The 21,989-nt window shown below is 47.0% G+C and overlaps 1 protein-coding gene across 1 annotated transcript in view; it reads left to right on the forward strand.

Moving 5' to 3' along the window:
- The window catches only part of GALNT14 (polypeptide N-acetylgalactosaminyltransferase 14), an 89,776-nt gene that overhangs the window by 48,425 nt on the left and 19,362 nt on the right, over positions 1-21,989 (forward strand). Inside the window, exons 3-8 of the mRNA XM_062489348.1 lie at positions 3,240-3,338; positions 11,835-11,902; positions 14,401-14,466; positions 16,538-16,659; positions 21,041-21,128; positions 21,793-21,877. Coding sequence (XP_062345332.1) covers positions 3,240-3,338; positions 11,835-11,902; positions 14,401-14,466; positions 16,538-16,659; positions 21,041-21,128; positions 21,793-21,877 — 528 coding nt within the window. The remainder of the gene's footprint in view (positions 1-3,239; positions 3,339-11,834; positions 11,903-14,400; positions 14,467-16,537; positions 16,660-21,040; positions 21,129-21,792; positions 21,878-21,989) is intronic.

A 21,989-nucleotide genomic window follows, 5' to 3' on the forward strand; every position in this document is an offset into this window, starting at 1 on the left:
CTGATCTGCTAACAGCACATTGGGAACATGGAGATGAGATGTGCTGCTCTGTCCAGCCTGAAGGAAGTATGACCGGTGACCAGTCCAGGCTGGGATTTTCCAAGGCTGATTCCTAAGGTGTTGGTAGCCAGACTACCCCTTCAGAACCTTCTGATTCTGAAATTATTTCCATTTTGAATGAAAAAAAAACTTTAATCAAAAAGTGGCTCTTCCCATCAAATGAAGTTTGACTTCTTGCATGAGGAAATAAGAATTGTTCTCCATCTGGATGCTCTCCCTGGGGTTTTTAGGGCAGGCCAGCCTGGCTTCTGTCTTTTTCCATCCCACCCAGATGCTGGGAACCTGCAGAGCAGCCTGGCAGCATTCTTGCTTGCACTTCCTGTGCTAGGATTGCTCCCTAGTCCTGATGCAAGGTTTCAAAGCATCAAACTTTAAATGGCTTTAGCCAGTGAGTTTCAACACACTGCAAATACAGGCAGTGCAGCAGTGCAGTTATTACTTTTTGCCATTTTCTTCCTTTCCTTTTTTTTCTTTTCTTGTATATTTTTTTTTTGGTTGGCAGTTGGGTGACCTATGAAATACCATCAGCAGCACAAAACATTTATCCAGTGACAGCCTGAGGTAGCACAGGCAGCTTTTAGTGGGTTTATTTTCATTATTACAGCAATTTTAGGGCTGCATGCTGCAATTTTCACTTGCAGTGAGGTATTAAATTGAAATTACCCCAGATGTAATTGTCACACAAAATAATTCTGGACATGCTAGATTTAATGCTTTTCCAAGCTGTGGTTTTTATTACCCAAGTAAGTGCCAAAAAAAAAGACACTTGTAGTCAACAAACTGAAATCTGCCTTCTGGGGACCCAGGATGTTTAGTTGCAGTTACACTGGGGGAGGAAGGGGAGAAAAAAAAAAGGGACCGAGTGGAGGAAGCTTTGGGAGGGCTGCTGAAAAAAGAACCCAGGGGTAAAATCCTGGGCAAGGACAGAGTCAGAGCCCATAAAGCACCCAGGAGGAGGAGCCCTGGAAGATGCAGCAGCTCTGCCTAACCCTTTTGCAGGCAGTTTTTGGAGAGGCAAGTCCCAGCTGTGGTGCAATGCTGGTCACAGAAGCGAAGTGAGGCTGGAGGTCTACAGCAGCATCATTCCTGTCCTTGGGATGTGACAAGCTGCACTAGACAGAAGCCAGGGGCGAGTTGCAGCTCTGTAGGTGCCCATGTGTGACATTCCAGCTTTTCCCATGTGCACATTGCCTGGTTGGGCCAGTCTGGTGTGTTGACATGTGGAGTTTTAGAAGCAGTTGTTGCTCATGAAGTGCCTCAGCCAACCTGCAGCAGCCCCAGCACTCCCACCCGTGGGAGGCACAGGCACACCCAGCTCCTGCTTTATTTACCAGCTCCTTGGCTGTTGTAATAGCGTGAGTAAAGTATTGATGACTTTGTGTTTTCCACTCTTGCTCATTCTTTTCCAGAAATAGCTTCCCTTGTTTGCTCTACAGAACCCTGCTGGAAGTGGGTGGAAGGACACGCATCTGGGAGCCGTGTATAAATAGCACAGGGAGAGCAGTTGCCGTAGTCTGTCCCTGCAGCTCCACAGAGGAAACAGGAGCAGAGCCTCAACGTGGCAAAACTGAGCAGCAGCAGTTTGGGATGGCTCGGCTGAAGTGGGATACTGGATGATGCAAGGGGCCCGCAGTGACCCAGAGAAGCAGCTCAGGGCATGACCTGGTGCTGTTTCATAATTCAGAAACCCTCTGTGTTCAGCATCCCTGAGATGCAATTTTGATGGATGAGGGTGTTGTCACACAGGGCAATGTTGCTGAACTTTCTCCTGCATATGGAATAGCTGTGCGACTTCGGTGTCCTTTGGGGATGGATCCAGAATTAGAATTGGCTCGAAGGTGAATTTCTGGTGTGGATGACTGTGTGTAAAGAGCAGCAGAGAAATGAGAAACCTGCTTTTGGTCAAGTTCAAGCAGGATTTGGAAAGGGTTCTGAATGAAACAATGACAGAAAGCAGCAACTAATGTAACGTGAGCTTGTAAATATTTTGTCCCACCCAAGATACCATGTTTTCCTTACCTTGGAATTATTTCTCCTGTTGTGCATTCTTGTTCACTTTGTAAATAATCAGAAATGCAATTTCAAAATTAAAACATGGAAAATCCCATTAAAAATAATATCTGGAGCATTTTGGCATTTGAGAGGTGCAACATGCTGTTCTGAATAGCAGAAACCAGCAACATCTGTCTGCTTTTATGTGCTTTCTCCTCTCCATTCCCAACTTAATTTTTTCATCTGTTTTTACTTCAGCTTGCAAGTACTGTGGTCCAGAACTCTGGGGGAGCAAACTGATGGTTTGTTGGAAGAGTGGTTGCTCAGTGCTCTTTCCTGCTACGTTTGAGGATGGTAGTGGGTAGCACCTGAGCAGTGACACAAAAGCAGATAATTGGCATGTGGATGGGAAGGGACAGGATGGCTGTGATGGAGAGCTACTGTTATGTCATCTTAAGACCATCTTAAGGGACTGATAGGGACTTAGAAAGGGCAGCATGGATGTAAGAGGTATCTGGATTTTCTGAGCTGGGAATATATTGGTGTCAGTCTATAGAAGCCACAAATTTAATCAGCTAAAGGTCAAAGTAATTACAGAGTCTGTGACATTTCCTCCTGGGAAGGAGGCAGCAGGGGCTGTGGTCGCATCTGTGGGTTTTCGCCTTCCGAAGGCTGGCTTGGAAAGTTTTAAATCCCAGTCTTCCCTGTAGTCTGGTTATGCAGTTAAGGCAGAATTAATAAGGAAACAATTTAGAAACAGGGCTTGGCTTACCTTGCAACTAGCTGTTGGGAATTGCTTCCTCAGGCGGCTGGGAGTGAGGTGGATTGGAGCTGGAGCTGCAGGAATGCTCTTAGCTCTGCTGGTGCCATCAGCCAGGGGGATGAGAGAAGCACTGGTGGCTATCTGGGAAGCACTGGTTAGAGAAAGGGCTACCAGCTGGGTGCCTCCCTTCTCATCCCTTCCCATTAATGACAGTTAAGTTCTTTGCTGCTTTAATCCTTGGTGACTTACTTGGTAGTTTCTGGATTCCTTCAGAAATTATTCACACAGAAAATGTCTTATTTATTTATTTGTAATAGTGGCTGGAGACCATTTACTGATGGACTGTGCTGCCTGTGTTGATGAAGTGAGCTCTCACTTTGAATTCCAGCACCTGAGTGGCTTTTTCTGTTTTCTCCCTCCCCAGGTGTACGACTTTGCACTACAGCCAGGACCTCCCGCCCACTAGCGTGGTCATCACCTTCCACAACGAGGCCAGGTCCACCCTGCTAAGGACAATTCGGAGGTAAGAGCTAAAGGGGATCTCTCAAAAGAGGGTCAGTGGGCCAGTGGTCATCATGAATAAAGGCAGGATTTGTTTGCACTCACCACAGCAACAGAACAAAACCTGACAGCTGTGGTCTCAAATGGTGACCAAGATAAATTACCCTGAAAGTTGCTCTCTGAGAAGTAGGTTTTACAGTGGGATGCTGAGGCAAGTGAGGAGCCATGCTCCTTTTGCAGGGTCTAGCATGGAAAACTCTTGAGGGATCATCAGCAGATTAGACAGAGTCTGTGCTAAGAGCTTTCATATCCAGCTGGGTAGGAGTGCTCAGCTGTATTTTGTCCCAGCCCTCTAGGGGCAGCTATCATTCTATGGATATCTGCTCCAGTGCTGCTGTATGAGCTTCTCCAGTGCCCCATGGAGTGCCAGAAAGGATTGCTAATTGAGAAGCCCTAATGACACACATGCAGACCAGATTTTCAGCGATGGTTTCTGTACTCCTGCGACACGGTGGAGCACTCTGGGCATGTGGCCATTCCTTCATTTGTTGGTTTGTTCTTGGCTGTGTTTTGCTATCATGGGTAGACTGAAGGCTTCATTTTCACTGCAGGCTTTTGAAATCTGTGTTTAATCCCAATGTGTGCCTTGAATCTGCAGGTTCTCTTGTGGAAAGATCTGGTAAGGTGTGTCCAGGTCTAGGCAGGGGGGTTCCTCTGTAGCAGGCGTGGGTGTGCTGTGCTCTGTGCCAGTAGTGCTTTGCAGCTGCATCTCATGTGTGCTTAGTAAAGGTCTGTGCTCTGCTGCAAGTCTTGGCTTTTAAACCCTGGTGTCCTCAGGGACCCCTTGCCATCGCTGGTGCTGGTCAGACTGGGGTTGCTGGTTAAGGGAAGGCTTCAGCTGTGCCCTGTTCACTGTCGTGTCTTTGCTGAGCTTTTCTGTCAGCATCCTTCCTCAGGTGAGCATATCCAGGGCCACAAGTGAGTTTGACAGTCCTGAAATTGAATTCCTGCTCTGCTTTACGGTTTCATGCCCAATCCCGTCTCCTTGCTTCATACTCAGTAATCTGTCACTGCTTTCTCTCTCTGGGGTGTGTGGATTTTGGATGACACTGATGCTTGGTGCTCTGTACCACCTCCTTGATCTTTTCTTTTGTCTTTACAGTGCCTTGCATAAGTTTGCCATTCTCCAGAACCAGTTGTGTTTGTAACAGGTGGCAAATGCAGTCCTCTAGACCCTGAGATATAGGGGGCTTATAACATGGGAAGTGCAGGGATGGATTTTAATCTCATTTCTCCCCATAACTCAGCACCTGACTGTCCTGCCAGGTGTTGTCATGAGTGAGGAAATGTTAGACTTACAGTAAAGCTCTTAGGCCTGGATTCCCCAAACTGTTCATTGCAGCGATGGCAAGCTTAGAAATACAGGTACATTGAGTTTTAACTTCTTCCTCTAGGTGACTGTCCTTTGAAGTTTCTTATTTCCTTTGCTTGCCTTGATTAATTTGCTTTACTGCCTTCCTTATCTGGTTGCGTGTGATTTTTACCACAGCTTTGCCCCTTTGCACTGCTCCTCCTCGCTTATGGGCCCTGGCAATTCCAGTGCTCATGTTTTGTCTGTAGGGAGGTTTTCCCCAGCTCTGGGGACCCTTCTGAGTCCTCTTATTTATTTGTAGGTTCATCCCCCAACAATTCCAGAGCCCCACAGAGCATCCCATTGAGCTGTACCCCAGAGGCAAGCCCAGGCAGTGAGGAACTGAGATGACAATCTTGGGTCCCTATATCCTCTGCCTGTTCCTGGGCTGAGATCCTGAACTCTCCTGAGCTGACCCTCTTTTTTTTTCTGGTTCCCATGGTTTGGAGGTGGCCTTTTGGCATCAGGGTTCATCGTTATCCTCCTGGATGCAGTGTCTAGAGGCTTGCTTTGATGCAACCAAGCCTAGGGATACTAGTCCTTGGTGGCAAGCTCGTGATGTGTCTCCTGCTCTGTTCCTCTTTAGATGTGGTTGTACACATATTGCCACCTCCCTGCCTCTTTTTGGACTCAGCTGTGGGGTCATCTGCCTCTTTAGCCTCTGTAGGTTAATTTGCTGTGCCTTCTGACTGCTTAGGGCTTTTTCCATCTTGCTCGCCAAATACCCAGTTTAATTAGATCTTCCAGAGATGACTCAATCCCACAGTGGCTGTAATGACATGGATCACTTTCCTTGGCTGTTCAGAGCAAACTCTGTCCTCATGACAGTGCTTTGTGCCTTATGAGGCAACTGCTGTGGGGCAGTCTGTTTATGGGGCAGTCTGTGGCCAACTGCTTTGAGCATCATGGTGGGTTAATTTGGTACCTCTTCTACCCTGTTTTCCCCAGTACACGTCCACAGTGGTATGTCCACAGTGGTATAAGCCAGGTGACAGATGGACAGACTGAGGAACGGGGAGGTGATTTCTCTGTAGCTGGTGGAAGATTCTGAGTTGCAAACCTGGTTTTCCAAGTTCTATTATGTTGGTTGGATTTTCCAGCCTCATTGCAGAATCAGTGTTCTCAGTTAATTGTCCTGTCAGGAGCAAGAAATAGGACAAAGGGACATTTCTTGGCTTGTCCACAGCCATGGGTGATGGGACACCACCCTGCAAAAGGGTCTTACAGGACCCCATTTACACATGGACGAGTGGCACAGGGAAGTGCTGCTGAAGGCAGCAGGGGAGAGAATTGCCTCTTGCAGAAGTGACCACATATCTGATGAGCACGGGGGATTTTTCTATTCCTGCAGTTTTCCTGGAAACTTGAGAGCCTCAGTGCTCCCCCAGCGCTGAGGCTGAGCGTTGTTGTAGGCTCTGTGTGTTTCAGGCTCTTGGTGGGAAGCAGCAACATGTGGCCTCCACAGCACCCCTTATCCAGGTCATGTTGGGAGTGCTTAGGATGGTTCATTTATGGATATTTTGCATTGTCAGAGTTACTGAGAAAAGCTGGTGGCTTGTGTTGAATAATGAATTCATTTAAAAGTTTCATGATCTTTTCTCTGACCATTTGCCAGCTGGAAGTAATGCAGGGGGAAAAAAAAAGAAAAAGCAAATTTGTTGAATGCCCAGATCTTTGCAAATGGTGAGGTCAGCATTTATAAATGCATGTGCAGCTGTGCTTGTGAGTACATACAACTGTCCAGGGAGAAGGGGATGGGTGTCATGAGAAAGGGAAATAGAAAATGGAAGAGGCCAGAAAGGAGGAGAGAGTCAATAGCAAAGTAGCTCTTGAGATTTTTTTAAGGTTTTTGTTTTACTGTGCAGGTGGTGAAGAAAGCATCATTGGGCTGTTTCAGCCACTCACTTTTCAACAAGTTCTTTATCCCTCTGTGGTTCAGTTTCACATATTTCAAGCTCCAGGGCTCAGTGCCTATAAATGGTGAGTCTCCAACAGTGCATGAGATGGGACCATGTGAGTAAACCCAAGGTGGGAAGGCAGGAGCAAGGGAGAAAATAAGCAATACAGAGGCATTTAAAATAAAAAATAAAACCTCACCAAAACAACAGTTTCTTCTTTTCTGTCTCTCCATCCTATACTAGCCTGGATTTAGCAAGGGAATCCTAATCCTGTCATGTGGATGACCTGCTGGGCAGACAGTGAGACAGTCCCATTTACTCTGCTGAGTGTTTTTTAATTTATTTATTCCTCAAACTTGCGTCTGGGGAGCTCAGGGCAGTAATAAGAAAACTTAAATTATTTACCTCTTGCTGAGAAACCAAAACACATCCTTTGGCAGAAGTCCTGATGCAAGTGCTTTGAATACCAGGTCAAATATTTAGATCATTACTTAGCAAAGTGAATATCATACCTTTCGTTTTCCAGTGCTCATAGGTGAAAGAAGTGGTGTCCTGTGCAGCCAGCACATCTCACCTTCCCCTTGTGCCACTGCCTTTTCTGCATCCAGACACATCTGAGATAGGGAGGTGACAAAGCCTCCTTGCTTAGGCACCATATGGAGTCTGTGCCATAACTGAAATGAGCCTGATTAAAGAAGCAAAAACAAGCCAGGTGTTGCACAGAAACTGTATAATTAGCACTTTGTGCTGACTATTTTTTCATTTCTTTTTTTCTTTTTTTGCTTTTTGCTTAAACCCTGGACTTTTTTTCCTCTTAATTTGCTAATCATCTCTCGCGGTGACTGAGTACACAGCCCTCCGTGTGCTCTTACCTTTTGATGTTAACATAAGAGAACTCTTGAATTTCAAAGAGCTTGGTGGGTATTTGAAAGAATAAAATGCAAAAGCCGCAGTGTAATCAAAGCTCATTATGGTTATTCTTGGTGTGATGTCTTTCTTCCTACATAATTAGCCATTTGGGGTTGCTGAAGCAGTTCATTTTGGTGGGTATTTTCTTTCCATACTCTGTCTGATTTTGATAATTGTGCCCCTTGTCCCTTTCCATTCTTCATTATCCTCCCAAAGGTGGGGTTTTTTTCCCCCAACAAGTCTTAATATGTTGCCATGGAGAGAATTAATAGGTTCATGAGTTCTCAAAGATGGGTGTCCAAAATCACCTCTCTAAAGCTGGGTGATGACCAAAATCACACTGACTTGGTCAGTAGGTCTAAATTCCTTCCCACAAACATTTTCCATGTCTTATGTGGTTTGGGTGACTTGTCCACTGGTATTTATTTGGAGATGAAATTGCTGGATCTAATGCTTACCTCTGGGTAGGTGGAAAAGGATCCCAACAAATTCTTGAGGAGAATGGAAGAGGGACTTTACAATGAAAATTCAAGGTAAAATTCTCCATGGCTATGTCTGCATAAGGTAAAAAAATCAGAACAAAGAAAATTTCAATATTGTCTTTTCAAGATAATTCAGCAGCAAACCTCTTCTTATTAGGATGAGTAAGCACTTTCTGGACTGGAGGCATGAGCTTTCATTTTGATGGTAACAGGTCTTTTGGCAATTTAAAGGAGAAAATGATGTGATCTTTGGCACAGCAGAACTTAAAAACTGTTTTGATTTGTTCAAATATGTCCATCACTGCAGTATATATCTACCTATGTTTGATTTCAGGGAAAAAATCTATAGTAACAGAGGGACTTCAAAGCACTGTAATATTGTCTTCTGATTTTTCCCGTATAAAAGGGAAAAAACCACCATGCACAGACATAAAGAAAGAAAAGTATTTTTAAAAAAATCAAAGCTGAGCAGAGGCACAAGTAATAGAAAAGCCAGCTTTGAATTTTTAAAAGTGCTTTTATGGTCTGTCTGGGAAAAAAAATAAAGCCAAAAACCGTAATGTTGAAAACATGGAGGATTTTTGATGCCTCTTTTTCCCATCCTCCCTGAGGAGCGCTGCAGGAGGGGTGCTTATATTATGTGTTCACAGCATCGTGTGTGTTACTGTGGGATTAATAGAGCACCAGGCAGAAAATGCATTAGAGACACAAATTTGGTTTTGCTGGGCATCTGTGGCCCCTGGCTTAGCAGCAATTTTGAGGCTTGCTGGGGTCTGTGCACCAACTTGCAGGGGCAGTAATGAGCTGAAAGTATGCTGAAACCAGTGGACAGCAGGTCCCACAGAGCCAGCCTTTGGGCTGCCCTCACCGGGGTGAGTTGTTCACTCGAATTCGGGAAGAGTGTTGTATGGTGAGTGAGTCCCACAAGGGATTTGATGGGAGAGGGCTGTGATGGTGGTACAGGTGAGGGGGTGCTGTGCCACCCACAGTGGTGTCTGTCATTAACCCCATGGAAGGGGAAGGTTTATGGAACCCAGAGGAGCCCTTGGAGACATTCTTCCCTCGTGGGTCATTATGCTGGCCTTTTCCCCCTTGCTCTGGTCAGTCCCGGAGATGGCCACTGTTGGCATTCAGGGGTCTTCTTCCCTGATTTATGAGGTGGCAAATCCAGGCACAGAATTGGCAGCAAGCTGCTTAACCAGGGAACAGTGGGAGCCTGCAGCTGAGCTGAGACTGGGCTGCACTCATCCCTAGCCCGGGGCCTTGGAAATGGTGCATTTTCTTCCATAAGATGTGCTCTGGCAGGAGATCCTTTAAGGCACTGAGAACTGCTTAGAGTCCTGGCCTGAGCCTACACAGCCCACTGCCACAGTTCTGGTTGAGTTATTCTGGCTGGTACCAGCAAAAGCAGAATCAGCCTCTTTGCAGCCACCTTCCCACAGAGATAAGCCCTGCACTGCATTTCTGGCAGCCAAATCTACAGGAGAGACCAGGCAGAGGCAGACCTTGAATGTTCTGAGTTTCCCACTGCCTCCTCCCCTCCTGCTCTTGGTGGGTTATTTATTTATTTTGCTAGCTTTTTTTACAAGCCTGCAGGTTGCACAGAGTTAGGTTTCCAGGCAATCAGCACTTGTTAAATATTCCACTGAGCGTGATATTGCTCTCCTGTCTCTGTCTACTGATGCTCAGCTACGGTAATTTGCCGAACTCAGCTCTGGCGTACGGGGATTTCTAAAAAATAACAAGCCTATTAATAACAATAATTAAAAAACACTTGACAGGTGGAAACAGCACATCTAAATTGTTCTGTGTGCCCCAGTGGGAGGAGGGGCACTGAGCCACTTTTTCCCAGTGCCACTTCATTCAGGCTGTGGGTGTTGGAGAGGTGTTGTTTAACTCTGCTTGGTGCAAGCCAAAGTGTCAGGGTGGCCACAGCAGCTCCAGACTGTTGCTTAAGGGACAGTGGCTTTCTCTTCCTTCAAACCTTAGCATGCAAGGCATCTGAAGTGGGGGGAAAGAATGGCTTTTGCCGAGATCCTGAAACTGGAAGAGGCAGCGATGGTCTTTCCAGAGTAAGTAATTCTTGGAAGTGATTTTTGAGGAGCTCCACCAGGGAGGTGCTGGGCTTACCCACTCTGGTCTGAAAAAAAAATCCTTTTTTCAGGATTTCTGCCTAGGGGAAATGAAAACCAGCATGGAGGAAGGATTCATTATATATAGAAGAAATTATTTCCTGTGTGTTGCTCAGAGAAGCTGTACATGCCCATTTACTTGAAGTGTTCAAGGCCAGATTGGATGGGGCATTGAGTACCCTGGTCTAGTGGAAGTTGTTCCTTGCCTGTGACACTGGGATTGCAACTGGATAATCATTAAGGTCCCTTCCAACCCAAACCATTCTATGATTCTGTGTCAAGCATCTTCCTTGGGATGTCCTGTATGCCGTCCAAAAAAAATCTAATTCAACTGTTACTCTCTGCAGGTTTGTTCTTCAAGCACCTGAAGGGGAGGGAGTACAGCAGTGTAAGCAGAAGGCAAAGGGGCACCCTCCGGATGGGTTGGGCTGCATTTTTTCCCAGCTGGTTGGGTGGCTCCCAAGTCCCCTGGGGCTTTGGCCCTTTGTAGCTCTCCTTACTGTGGTCTGGGCCAGGGATGTGGTTTTTTCAGTCTTCCTGGTGCTTTATTTTTGCTAGAGTTTTGGGAGCCTGAGAGACTGGGAAAACCTGTTAATAAGGATCTGACAGGAGATCAGGGGCTGCAAGATTGTTGGGTAACTGCCCTCCTCTGCCAGTGGGAGGTCTGAAGATCTGAAATTTGTGGGAATTTTAAATCCTTTGTGGAAAAGGAGCCATGCTCAGGATGAAGACAAAGAATTTAAAATGCTGTAAACCTGTACAACCTGACTGGCATTATCAAAGCCCTACTGAAGTATTTAGGAGACTTTTGGGATGCTTTGGGGCTTCTGCTTCAAGCAGACAGCCTTGACCCTTTGCTGGGACAGGATTTTAAGCATGTGTAATAGCAACTGCAACTCCATGTCTTACATGTCAGGGTGACTTTTGCACTGCTGTTTATTTGGAGATGAAATTGCTGGAGCCAGTGCAGCCAATCCATGACCTCTGCATCATAAGAGAAAAGGGAAGAACAGGTCTAGATTTTTTAATAATAACAATAATAACCCTTGGTGACGTAATTAAGGGAAGATTGTAGCTTTGAGCCATGTTTTAGTGTCTGTCCACAGGGAGAGAGCTGTGAGCCACATCCTCCAGCCTCTCTCTTTCATTACCTAGGTGGGCTCCAACCCTGCTCTTATCCTGTTGGCAGCCTCTGCAACACAGTCAGCTCATGGAAAAAAACAGGAGTTGTCCTGCCACAGCTGTGAGCTGTGTAAAGATGGGTTTGAGCTGGGTAATTTTCTCTGTGTTGGCCCTGCTGTTGCTGGACACCATATCATTAGCCCCAGAGGAGGTGGAGAGGTGACAGCAGCTTTGCTGTAAGCCCAGTTAGGAATACTGGTGCAATTCGGGGAGGGGGGGGGTGGCGGGAGGGGAGGGAAGCTCCACAGGTAGGAAGGGTATTTCAGCTATTTCCTGGGAATACAGAGCACTTAGCTCCTAGATCAGGCTACAGGGAGTTGATAGCCAGGCACTGTAGATTACTGGAGGATGGTTTCTGGGTTCTTATCTAATATATCCTTTCTGGAAATCCAAGACTGGTCTTCTGTGCTTTGTCAGGGGGTCAGTTCCTTGGCTTTTCCACTCCGTTTGCTGGGTTTTAAGTTGGTCAAGCGCTGTCATGGATTTTCTCTCTTCATTCCTTAGTGTCCTGAACCGCACCCCAGTGCACCTTGTCCATGAAATCATACTCGTGGATGACTTCAGTGATGACCGTAAGTGACCCCTGCCCTGTTAAAAGCAAAGGGCCAAACAGCCTGGGAGAGACTGGGATTAGCACTGAGACAGGGGAGAGTTTGCTGGAGTGTAAGGAAATTTAAAGCTCTGTAGCTGTGAAGAGCAAACCCTGCTGTGCTGGGTTTGCATCACCACGTGTAGAATTCAAATTCCAGATGATCCAACCTCTCCTCACAAAAATAATGCAAGGAAAGTGCTTGGCAAATCATTTTTATGCCCAGCAGATGTGTATCGAATCTTTACACGGCAGTATTCCACCATGGCCGTGGTGTGTTTGATCTGGGTTTCAGCAGCAGCCAGAAGCAGTTCTGGGTTGACACTACTGGAATTCCATGGGACCATGACACTCTGACCCTCTTGACCCTATCTATATGTTCTGCATTCGTTTATGTAGGTGGTCAGCAACTGTTTGATTTTTTTTTCACCTTCTTTTTCACATGTGGAAGAGGATTCCCTACATGGGTTTCCCATTTCTCAGGTGCACCATAAATAGCATTGTACACCACACAAACAGTCCACATCCTCCTGCTGTTCCCTCCCAGTTATCAGCGTGACTCGAGGGAAGTCAATAGCTCTGGGCTCTGGTAGAAGGTAGCTGAAGCCCCAGGGGCTCCCAGGGAACCACCCCAGCTAAAGACCTTTCCTAGTTTAGTGGGAGAGTTGAAGATCTAAGTGCTCAAAAATACTGTCTCAGGCATAAAAAGGATAATAAACTGGCTGAGTGGTCTGTGGCACTTAAGTTTCAAGGAGCTGCAAAATAAAGCTGTTTACTTGGAAATGTGAAAACAAAGCCAGATAGGTTTCTTTTAAGAAATGAATTTAGGCTTTCTTTTGGATGTTATAAATAGGCACTACCTCGGAGAGCATTAGGGAGAGATTTCACACAAGACCCACTTCTTGGCATTGACACCTCCCTGGGACGTTGCGAAGCTTGGGGAAGGAGCTGCTGTGATTATGGTGAGTGCTGGAGCAGCTCCAGCACACAGGGCAGGCAGGCTGGACAAGTCTGGGAACTGGCAGAATCCCTGTGACAGGGAAGAAGAGCAGGTGCAGGGACTTGAGCTGCCCTGGAGAACAGCACAGCAGGATTTTTGGAGGGTGGAGGAAGTAAATGCTGGGTATTTGGCTAAATAGGCAAAGCCTTTCCTTCCTGGAAGGAGGCAGCTTTGTAGGAACACAGCTCCCCTGTCCCAGTGTGCCAGGTGCTGTGAGCCAGAGAGAAGGAACAGGGCCAGGTCTTAACTCATCCCAGGGCACCAGAAGGGTGCCTATTTCCAATGTAACAGGGCAGCCCCTCAGCTACTCAGTGCTTCTCAGCTATCTGACATCTTTGCTGTGATAGTCTGAGCCTGCTGGCATCTGCTCTGCATGCATTTACATAAAATACATGCATTTGCATAATGCACAACACACACATGGTCAGTTTTTTTTCTCTGCAACCCACCCCAAGCAATTAGTGCTTTTATCTCATGCCCAGTTGTGTCTTGTTTCTCACCTTGCTCTGCCTGCTGACTTGTTATTCACTGGGATGCAGTTCTTCATCATGTGAGTTCCCACTATCCCCGGCAGATTTTCATTATGAGTCCATAGCCAAGCCCTGCCATTCTGCTCCCCTGTTCCAGCTCTATCCCTGAATTGTTAAGGGTATGGGTACAGTGATCTCTTGTTGACAGAGATTTCTGGAGCAGGTGAAAGTGCTGGGGAAATGGGGGAGAGGGGTGGGTTCAGGGTTTGGGCAGGGGGGATGGGGCACTCACCTCTGTGTTTGTAGTGCTGAGGAAGAGGAGGCAGAGAGTTTAGAGCTATGAACAGGTTGTGGAGGTCATAGTGTTTGTGTGTGTGTGGAGGTGGAGGAGGCTGTAATGGGTACAGCTGATATCTTCCACTTTGCTGGGAGAAATCTGTGTGAGGAGGGATCCTAGGGCTGCGTGTGGGGTTTTCAGGACCTCCCTAGCTCAGGTGTAGGTGTCTGTCAGGCCTTTCTGCCCCATGGAGCTTTTCCCCAGGGTGTGAGGAGCCCCCAGCTGCTCTCTTTGAGCATCTCTTTCTCCTTGCTGAAGGCTCAAGGCCACCACAGGAGGCTCTTGCCCTGCCAGGCAGACACGCATCAACAGCTTGTGCGTTACTTTGCAGCTACCAAAAATAGTCATTTGCATTAATGTGCAAAAATTTAGATTCTGACCTGAACCACAACTCTTCTATGCTGATTTTAGTGCATAATTCAGCTGCTTTTAGTAAATCTGCTGATTTTACACTAGTTTTAAGAAAACTGCTGCTTTGCCCAGCCCAATTTATGCTTTGTGAGCTGAGGGCTAAGGCTGTTGTGACCCAGCAGTGCCATTGCCTTAACAGGCCAACAACCAGGCCAGGACAAGGTCCTCTCCCTGCTCCCAGTCTCTCCTAGGAGTCCCCATTTCTGCTGCCAGAGCTCCCAGGGGGGCTGTGGGTGACATCTCCTCCCTTTGTGTCTCCCAAGCTGATGACTGCCGCTTGCTGGGCCAGCTCCCCAAGGTGAAGTGCCTGCGGAATGGACGGAGGGAAGGTAAGAGCTGCCTGCCCCCAACCCATGTGGGAAACACAGGTTTGGGAGGTGTGAGAGTGATGGAGCCAGGGGGAACCTCCATGGAGTGGTCAACAAGGAGGTCAGTGGCTCCTGGGAATAAGGGGGGCCCCTGATAAAAGAAAATGTGATAAAGAGCTGGGATTTGAAATGGATTTCCCTTCTCTCACTGAAGAAGATGGGACTATTAAGATATCCAGTGAGGCTCAGCTGTAGCTTATTAGCTAGAAAATTAGAACAGGCAAAACAAAGCCCCGGGTCTTATTTGTAAAGATGTTTGCTCTAATGAAAGGGAGAAGATCTGCTCCTGCTGTTTCTGTGGGATTTTTTTTTTTGTTTTTTAATAATTAATTATATTTGAGAGATTAAGAAGGGCTATATGGAGGATGAATGCATGTCCTACTGGGCTGCTGCTGGCAACCTTTTGAGACATCTTCCCATTCCCCATAGCCTGAGTGTGTGTGTTTCAAATCCTGGTGTGCAGTATTAGGATAACTGAAAACAAAGAAGTTTTTTGATGCTGGAAATCCAATGTGTGCATTCAGATCAGCGTTGGGTTGAGGAGACTGAGGAGTGGAGAAGGTTCTTTTCTCTGTGGATTCTTTCTGCAGGGGGTTTCAGTTCTGCAGGTCTGGTGACAGGGTGGCATCAGGCCCCATGGGTTTAAGAGATGTTCCAGCTTTGGCAGGAGATTAAGGGAGATCTCCATAGACCTGCAGCTCCTTCTCACCTTTCCCCGCTGTGTTATGGGGGTATGTGTGTGCTCATCTCCAGCAGATGATAGACCTGCAGCTATTGGTGGTGCATACCCTGTATATCCCTCACAATGTGGGGACTCAGCCTTACCTTTGCTGAGTACATCACTTAAACTGTATACCCCAGGGTCTGCCAGGATTTGGGAAGGGCAGAGGTGGGTGAAGAAGAACATACTTAGGCACAGGATCTCAGAAGTCGCAGGGAGAGATACAGGGACAAGTCTGCATTGCAGGAGGAGACCTTGGCAAATGCTGGATGCTCCAGGCTTTGTTCAAGTGTTTTCTCTCCTGCTCAGAGGCTGTTCCTTAACCCATTTCCCCTAGGGAATTTTAGTATGAAAGTCAGTGATTTCCTGCATGAGCCTGATGTATGGCTGCTCCCTGAAATTCTGCCTCTATCTGTCCATATGTTCCCTTGTATTGCCACTGTTTATCCTTCATAAAGAAGTTCAGCTCCTCTTGAGTCACCTGTGTTTTCTCCTGTTTGCCAACAAACCATCTCCTTTCTTATGCCATGGTTCCCTTGATCATCTACTGCAGGCAGAAGTGTTGGAAGCTGGTTAACCTGCCTAAGTAGGAACAGGCCATCTTTAAGAGCAGTGATCTTGCCCAAGAGTATAGTGAGAAATCCATGTGTGCAGCTGCTTTCCATGACCTCCCTCTGTTTTCATTTTTCTTTCTCAGAAATGCGTGCAGCAATCCATTCCCATCTCCAAATGATTCCAAATTCACCATCATGGCCCTGATAAGTCAAGCACCTTGAAAAGCCAGCTCTCTTTCCTTGGTGAAAAATGTTTTCCCATTAAGCTGCAGATAAGCAGTGCTCCCAGGGTAGGGGAGAGATCTGGGGGCCACTGGGACACAGAAGGGGTCACAGCAGGAAAATTTAGTAGTCTGAGAAAAGCTTAATTCTGGCACAAGATGTTCCCACCCTCAAGTCCTCCATCCCCTTCACCATTGCCTCACATCTGTGTTAGATTTGTTACCTGCAGAGGGTCATGAAAGCATTTTGAGTCATGTTTTGTCCCAGAAGGTGACAGCAGAACTAACTACGCAAACTACATATTGGCAGAAATGCCATAAATCAGTAACCTCGGTGGAGCCATTTATTTATTTGGGAATCTTAGGAAATGCTTGGCATACCTGTGGCACTGGAAAGGAGACAATGAACCTGGGCCATACTTAGATTTTATTTGGGTGGGATTTAGGCAGTTTAAAACAGAGAAGGACGAGTGGAGGAGGATGGGGATATTATCCAGCCATCTAGGCAGCAGCTGACATGGCATATTCCTGGACAGGTCTGATCCGGTCCCGAATCCGAGGGGCAGACGTGGCAAAAGCAGGTGTCCTGACCTTCCTGGACAGTCACTGTGAGGTGAATAAGGACTGGCTGCTCCCTCTGCTGCAGAGGATCAAAGAGGTGAGTGCTCCTGTGAGACCAGAGTCACCCTGAGGGGATGCATCCCCGATGTCCCCCCTCTTCATCTCAGTGGGTATGACCATCCAGCCATAACCAGCTGCATGCAAACATCTAAGTAAGGGTACAAATAAGCCTTTTGGGGTGCAAAGTGGCCTTTTCTGGTCTTCCTCCACCCAGCAGGCAGGTGGTGTGTCTGTGTGACTGGGGGAGCATGTGGGTGGGTGGGACAAGGTGTCTCCCAGGGTAGTGGGACTCTAACTGGCAAGCACAGGTTGAGTGGTGATAGGGGAATATGTGGGCAGTGCTCCAGCAGAGATTTTAATTAGGCTCATGTAAAATGCTCAGTGATGATGATTTAAGGGAGTAACGGCTCCTTGAATAGGGGCCGAATTTAATTTCATGCAAATTAAGCGCTAATAAATTGATTTAATAGGATTTAAATTCTGCTGATTTCAGAGCAGACAATGACATTCACCTTTCTCTGGCAGCGACTCTCTTGCCAGACGTGCACACAGAGGTTGCTGGTGCCTTGTCACTCAAGTCAGGGGATCTCTGTGCCCATGACCTGCTGGCAGCAGAGTACAGGGATTGAAGCCTTCAGCTTTGGTGCAGATGCACCGTCCTTTCCTTTCACTGTGACTTGCTCATTCACCCTTGCTACACTTCTGGCTCCTGATAGCTCATGTTAATTACTCAGCAATTTTAAAACTACTGAGTTGCATTGACATAAGGGCAGCTGAGGAGCAAGGGCAGACTGAGGTGGTCGGTCATGGAAAGACCTGGCTGGCTGGTGTTCACAGTGTCTCTCACCTAAGGCATCCTGCTTTTCATGCCTGCAGATGTGATAGCTGTGATGGGCTGTGCATCCCCTCTGTGTGTCAGCAATGGGACTGGGGGAAGGGGGACACAGCACCGGGTCAGGCCCCTCTACGTGCGCAAGGGCAGTCGGTGCTGCTGGTGTTTGTAGCACAGCCAGTGCTGGAGAGGTCCCAACCTCGGTTTGCAGGCTGGGCCACAGAGCTGCTGATAGATGGTAATGTAATGAAAATGGTCTTTTCATATCATTGATTGTGGCTCCGGGAGAGTTATGAGAACACAATGCTGTGATATCCCACTGGAGCGTCATAGCTGGCTTGTCCAGGGTGGGATTCACTACTAAACTTTACAGCATCACTTGTTCCTCTGGGCTTTTTAAAGGCAGGCATTCCTTGCTTTTTGCCAAAGCCCTGCTTGTACTTCAGTGAGGACTATCCAGAGTAATTGCCTCTTTCCCAGGCAGAGCTTTTAATGTGTTTTGTGTCAGGAGAAGGGCAGCAAAGGCAGCAGGATTGGGGCTGGCAGATCTGCTTTCCCACACAGTTCCTGGACAGTGCCCCACGTGCTGTATCCATGGGGTAGGTGAGTGTGAATGCTGTGTACAACATCACCATAGGAGTTTCAGCACCCTGTGGTCTGAATGCAGCATCAAACACACACATCACCTCTGTGAACTCTTCTGGATTGAATCTTTCCCCAGCTGGACATAAGGTGGTCTGTAAGCTTGTAGTGTTGGTCATGCTGCCCTGACCTTGCCCACTATTTTGCAGCCTCAGGCAGCAGGGGAGATGTACTACAAGGAATGTTGAGGAACCTGCAAAGCTAGAGGGGTCCTGCTTGCCTGCTTTTTAACTGCTCACAGAAGCTGCAGGATAAAGGCAGAGTCCTCAGTCTCCTTCTGCCAGCCCCACCGTACCCATCCTTGCCTGCCGGGTTAAAGTATTGATCAGTGAAGTGTATGAAATGTTACTGCTGCCACCTTCAGGCTGTGCTCTAGAGATGGGCTCCCTGTCCAACTGCTCCATGAGGATCAGATGCCTAGGAAGAGCATTTTCTCACTGTTGCTCCCAGGGACAGTCTGTTTTGAGCTAATGCCATTTAAATTCCAAGCAAATGAGCAGTGAGTGCCTCAAGCACACCCACCATTTTTGCCAGCACAGTCCAGCCACCTTGTGCTTTTTTTTCTCTTATTTTCTCAGCCAGAGCAGCTATTCCTGCCACTTTCCATGGTGGGAAGTGCCAGACCCCATGTGTGCCACCATGCACCCGTGTAGAGGTGCCCCTCAGGCTCTACCTTGAGCTTTCCCAGCTGCTGATGGTTTTCCCTCTGAGGCTGATGCTCGCTGGTGGATGTGGGCAGCATGTAACCAGCATATGGATTGGAAACAAGCAGGAAGAGCAAGTGATGGAGTGTGGGGGAAAGAGAAATAGTCTGGGGGATCTCAGCCCTGTGCCTGGGAGGCTGCCTGTCTCAGGGAGCAGCAGTGATGGTCAGTTTGCAAACACGTGGTTGAGAGTGTGAGCCTGGGCTCTCACTTTTACTTATGGAACAAATATCTCTAAAGCCATTAATACCCACATTAATGCTTTAAAACCCACCATTTCAACTGAGTAACTTTTCTAAAAATGTAATTATCCATCCCGAGGTATTTTTACAGTATGACTCAACAAGCTCACCCCAAAACTGGGTTTGTAAACGGCACTGGGATAAACCAATGAATGGTGACCCCCTGCTCCCAGCTCAAATACCCCCCAGTCTAGTGCTTTCCTGGGAGAAAGAAGACACATGATGGGCAGCCCACCTAATCTTTGCCTAATCCTGCTGTGGGGCCAGAGGAGCAACTTTGACCATTTATGTTAACCATTATAAGGTCAGGATGTAGAGGCTAAGAGCCAAACTGCAGCCAAAGTCCTTCTCTAAGGCTGAAATGTATCTGTTATCTTCAGGACCATTTTCTGAACTTTTTCCTCTTGGTTTAAATCCATACATTGGTGTGCTTGAGAAGTGCATTGCAGAAATGAATTCTCAGGTTTGTGAGAGAGAACTGAAGGTTTGGGGTTTTTTAATATTAACATACCCTGGTATGGGTGGGTATCAAAAAAGCCCAGAAGGATAAAGCTGCCTATAATAAGATCTGGTGCTCAGCCCAAAATAAATCATAGCAACAGCGCTGTGCTCTTGAGCATGCCGTGCTTTTCTTTTTGAGGGTCAGAGAGACCTTCATGAAAGCTGAGTAAATATAAATGTTCCCAGGACATGGCAGAGAAAGTGAGGCAGAGAGAAGACAACACTGCTCAAGGTTAGTATTTTGCAGCACTGCACTCAGCCCAGGTGGGAAGGAGGTCTTCTTACAAGAAGTCGTGCCGTGCAGTGAGTAGTAGCAGTGGAATTGAGTGTCAGCCATCTACAGGTGCTGACCTGTAAGATGCTTGAGGGGCAGATTTTAAACGAGTGGATGCAATCCTTTCCCTGCAATGCTCAGCACACAAAGCAGTTGCTTTACTTAAAACCTTCCCCCAGCCTCAGGCAATTAAAGGATGCTTGGCTGTGGCCACTGAGCTGTGGCAGCTTGGGGGGCACTGCGCAGCAGCCAAGATGGATTTGGTGGGTTCGAAAGTCTCATCATGCTTGGATGTGGCTTGTGTTTCTCCTGTGCAGTACAGAGGTGCAGCAGACCTTGCCCTTTCAGTGTGGTGTTTGACTCTCAGAAAGTAATAGTGAGACCCCTGGCTTGACCCTGTTATGGAAATACCAAGTATTTGTCGTGCTCAATTGGAAAATCAGCTCTAGTCCAGCTCTCAGCTCATGGCCTTTGGTTACTTCTTCCTACAGCTGCATTTGAATACTTCTTTGTCAGGACTAATTTCTAAAACAAAGTCTTTCCCCAGTGAGAGAGCAAGCCCGAGTGTGCTCAGATGCTTTGCTTTGTATAGCTGTGAAAAACAATTTGATCTGGTGAGGGTAAAACCTTGAAGTTTGAGCTATAATTGGAGTTTGGGATTTTTGAAAAGAAAAAGGGAGATAAGAAACCAGTCAAAGCTGTCAGAGTCTCTTCCTCCTGTAGATATTTCTGTTCATAACTGTTTGTATAATCTCTTTGCCCATAACAAGATGTTAATTAAATCACCACCAACTATTTTGAATAAATCAGGTCTTTCTTTTTTAACCCTTTCACAACTTTGGCAAAACTAACTGTACTGCCATAATTTGTGCATTTAAAAAAATACCCATATTTAAGCTATTTGGCTGTGTTTTTCCTCTGTCATTTCAATTGCCTGTTTGTCACTTGACTTCTAAAACCCTGTTAAAAGTATTTAAGGGAGGTGATAGTGGAATATTTTGGTGAATTTTTCAAAAGGCAGAAGGAGCTTTGCACCCTGCCCAGCTGGGTGCCAAGTGCAGGCACAGTCTGAGGATGAGGAGACAGTGAGGGGCACTCGTCCCTGGCAAAACTGAATGACACCAATGTTTCCAGCCATTTGGTGTCTCCAGGAGTTTGGAGTCCCTTGCCCAGTTTGAATGGTGTCATCTGAAGTCGTGGGTATTTTTACTTCTGCTTTGCAGGATCCCACTCGAGTGGTCAGTCCCATTATCGACATCATCAACCTGGACACTTTTGCCTACGTGGCAGCTTCCTCAGACCTCAGAGGAGGTAAGTCCAAGCTTTGTGCATGTCCTGTGGGCATCCATTCCACGGTGGGAATGTGCACTGGCCTTTGCACTACACCTCTACTGCCTTCTGCAGTCTTCTGCTGCCTCACAAAAAAGCACATTAACACTGCTCAGTGCTCCTGCTGGCTGCTCTCAGGCTACTCCTCACACAGGTAGGTGTGGTGGGAGGAATGCGCTTGCTACAGCGGATGAGGCGGTCAAGCAGGAAAGAAGGGTCACAGAAAAACCACCCTGGGCAGCACTGGAAGTGACAGGAGGAGATGGGAGATGTCTGGGCAGCAACTGGAGGATGCAAGTGTAGTCCTTATTAGTATGCCTGTGCTATTTGTAGCACACAGCATCCATCAGAGTGTGCTTCTGTGTGCACAGGGGGACTAGGTTTCAGCAGCAGCTTTAATTCTGACTTTTCCTGCCTTTGGAGCACTTGATTTTGAAATTGTAATGCAATGTATTGTTTCTTGTTCATATGTAGCAGTAAAATATGTTAGGCATTGGACTTTTCTCTCAAGTGCTGCATCTCTGTGGCTTAAGTAATTTGAAAGTAGGGAAAATGTTCCATCAAACGCAGCTTCTGCAGCCTGCATTGCCTCCTAATCCGTATCAATTTCTAATTTGCCCATGGCACTTCTCTACTCTGGTTTTAGGTTTTGACTGGAGTCTGCATTTCAAATGGGAGCAGCTTTCCCCAGAGCAGAAAGCCAAACGACTTGATCCCACCGAGCCCATTAAGTAAGTCAGGAGGGGGAAGAAGGCACCTGAGTAACGTGGGGCAGGACAGGATTCTCATGTGACCTCATGTGTGTCCCCATGCACCATAGCAGTGTGCAATCTCTTCCAGGAC

This window comes from Cinclus cinclus, chromosome 3 (assembly GCF_963662255.1).
Source record: "Cinclus cinclus chromosome 3, bCinCin1.1, whole genome shotgun sequence".
Lineage (NCBI taxonomy): Eukaryota > Metazoa > Chordata > Aves > Passeriformes > Cinclidae > Cinclus > Cinclus cinclus.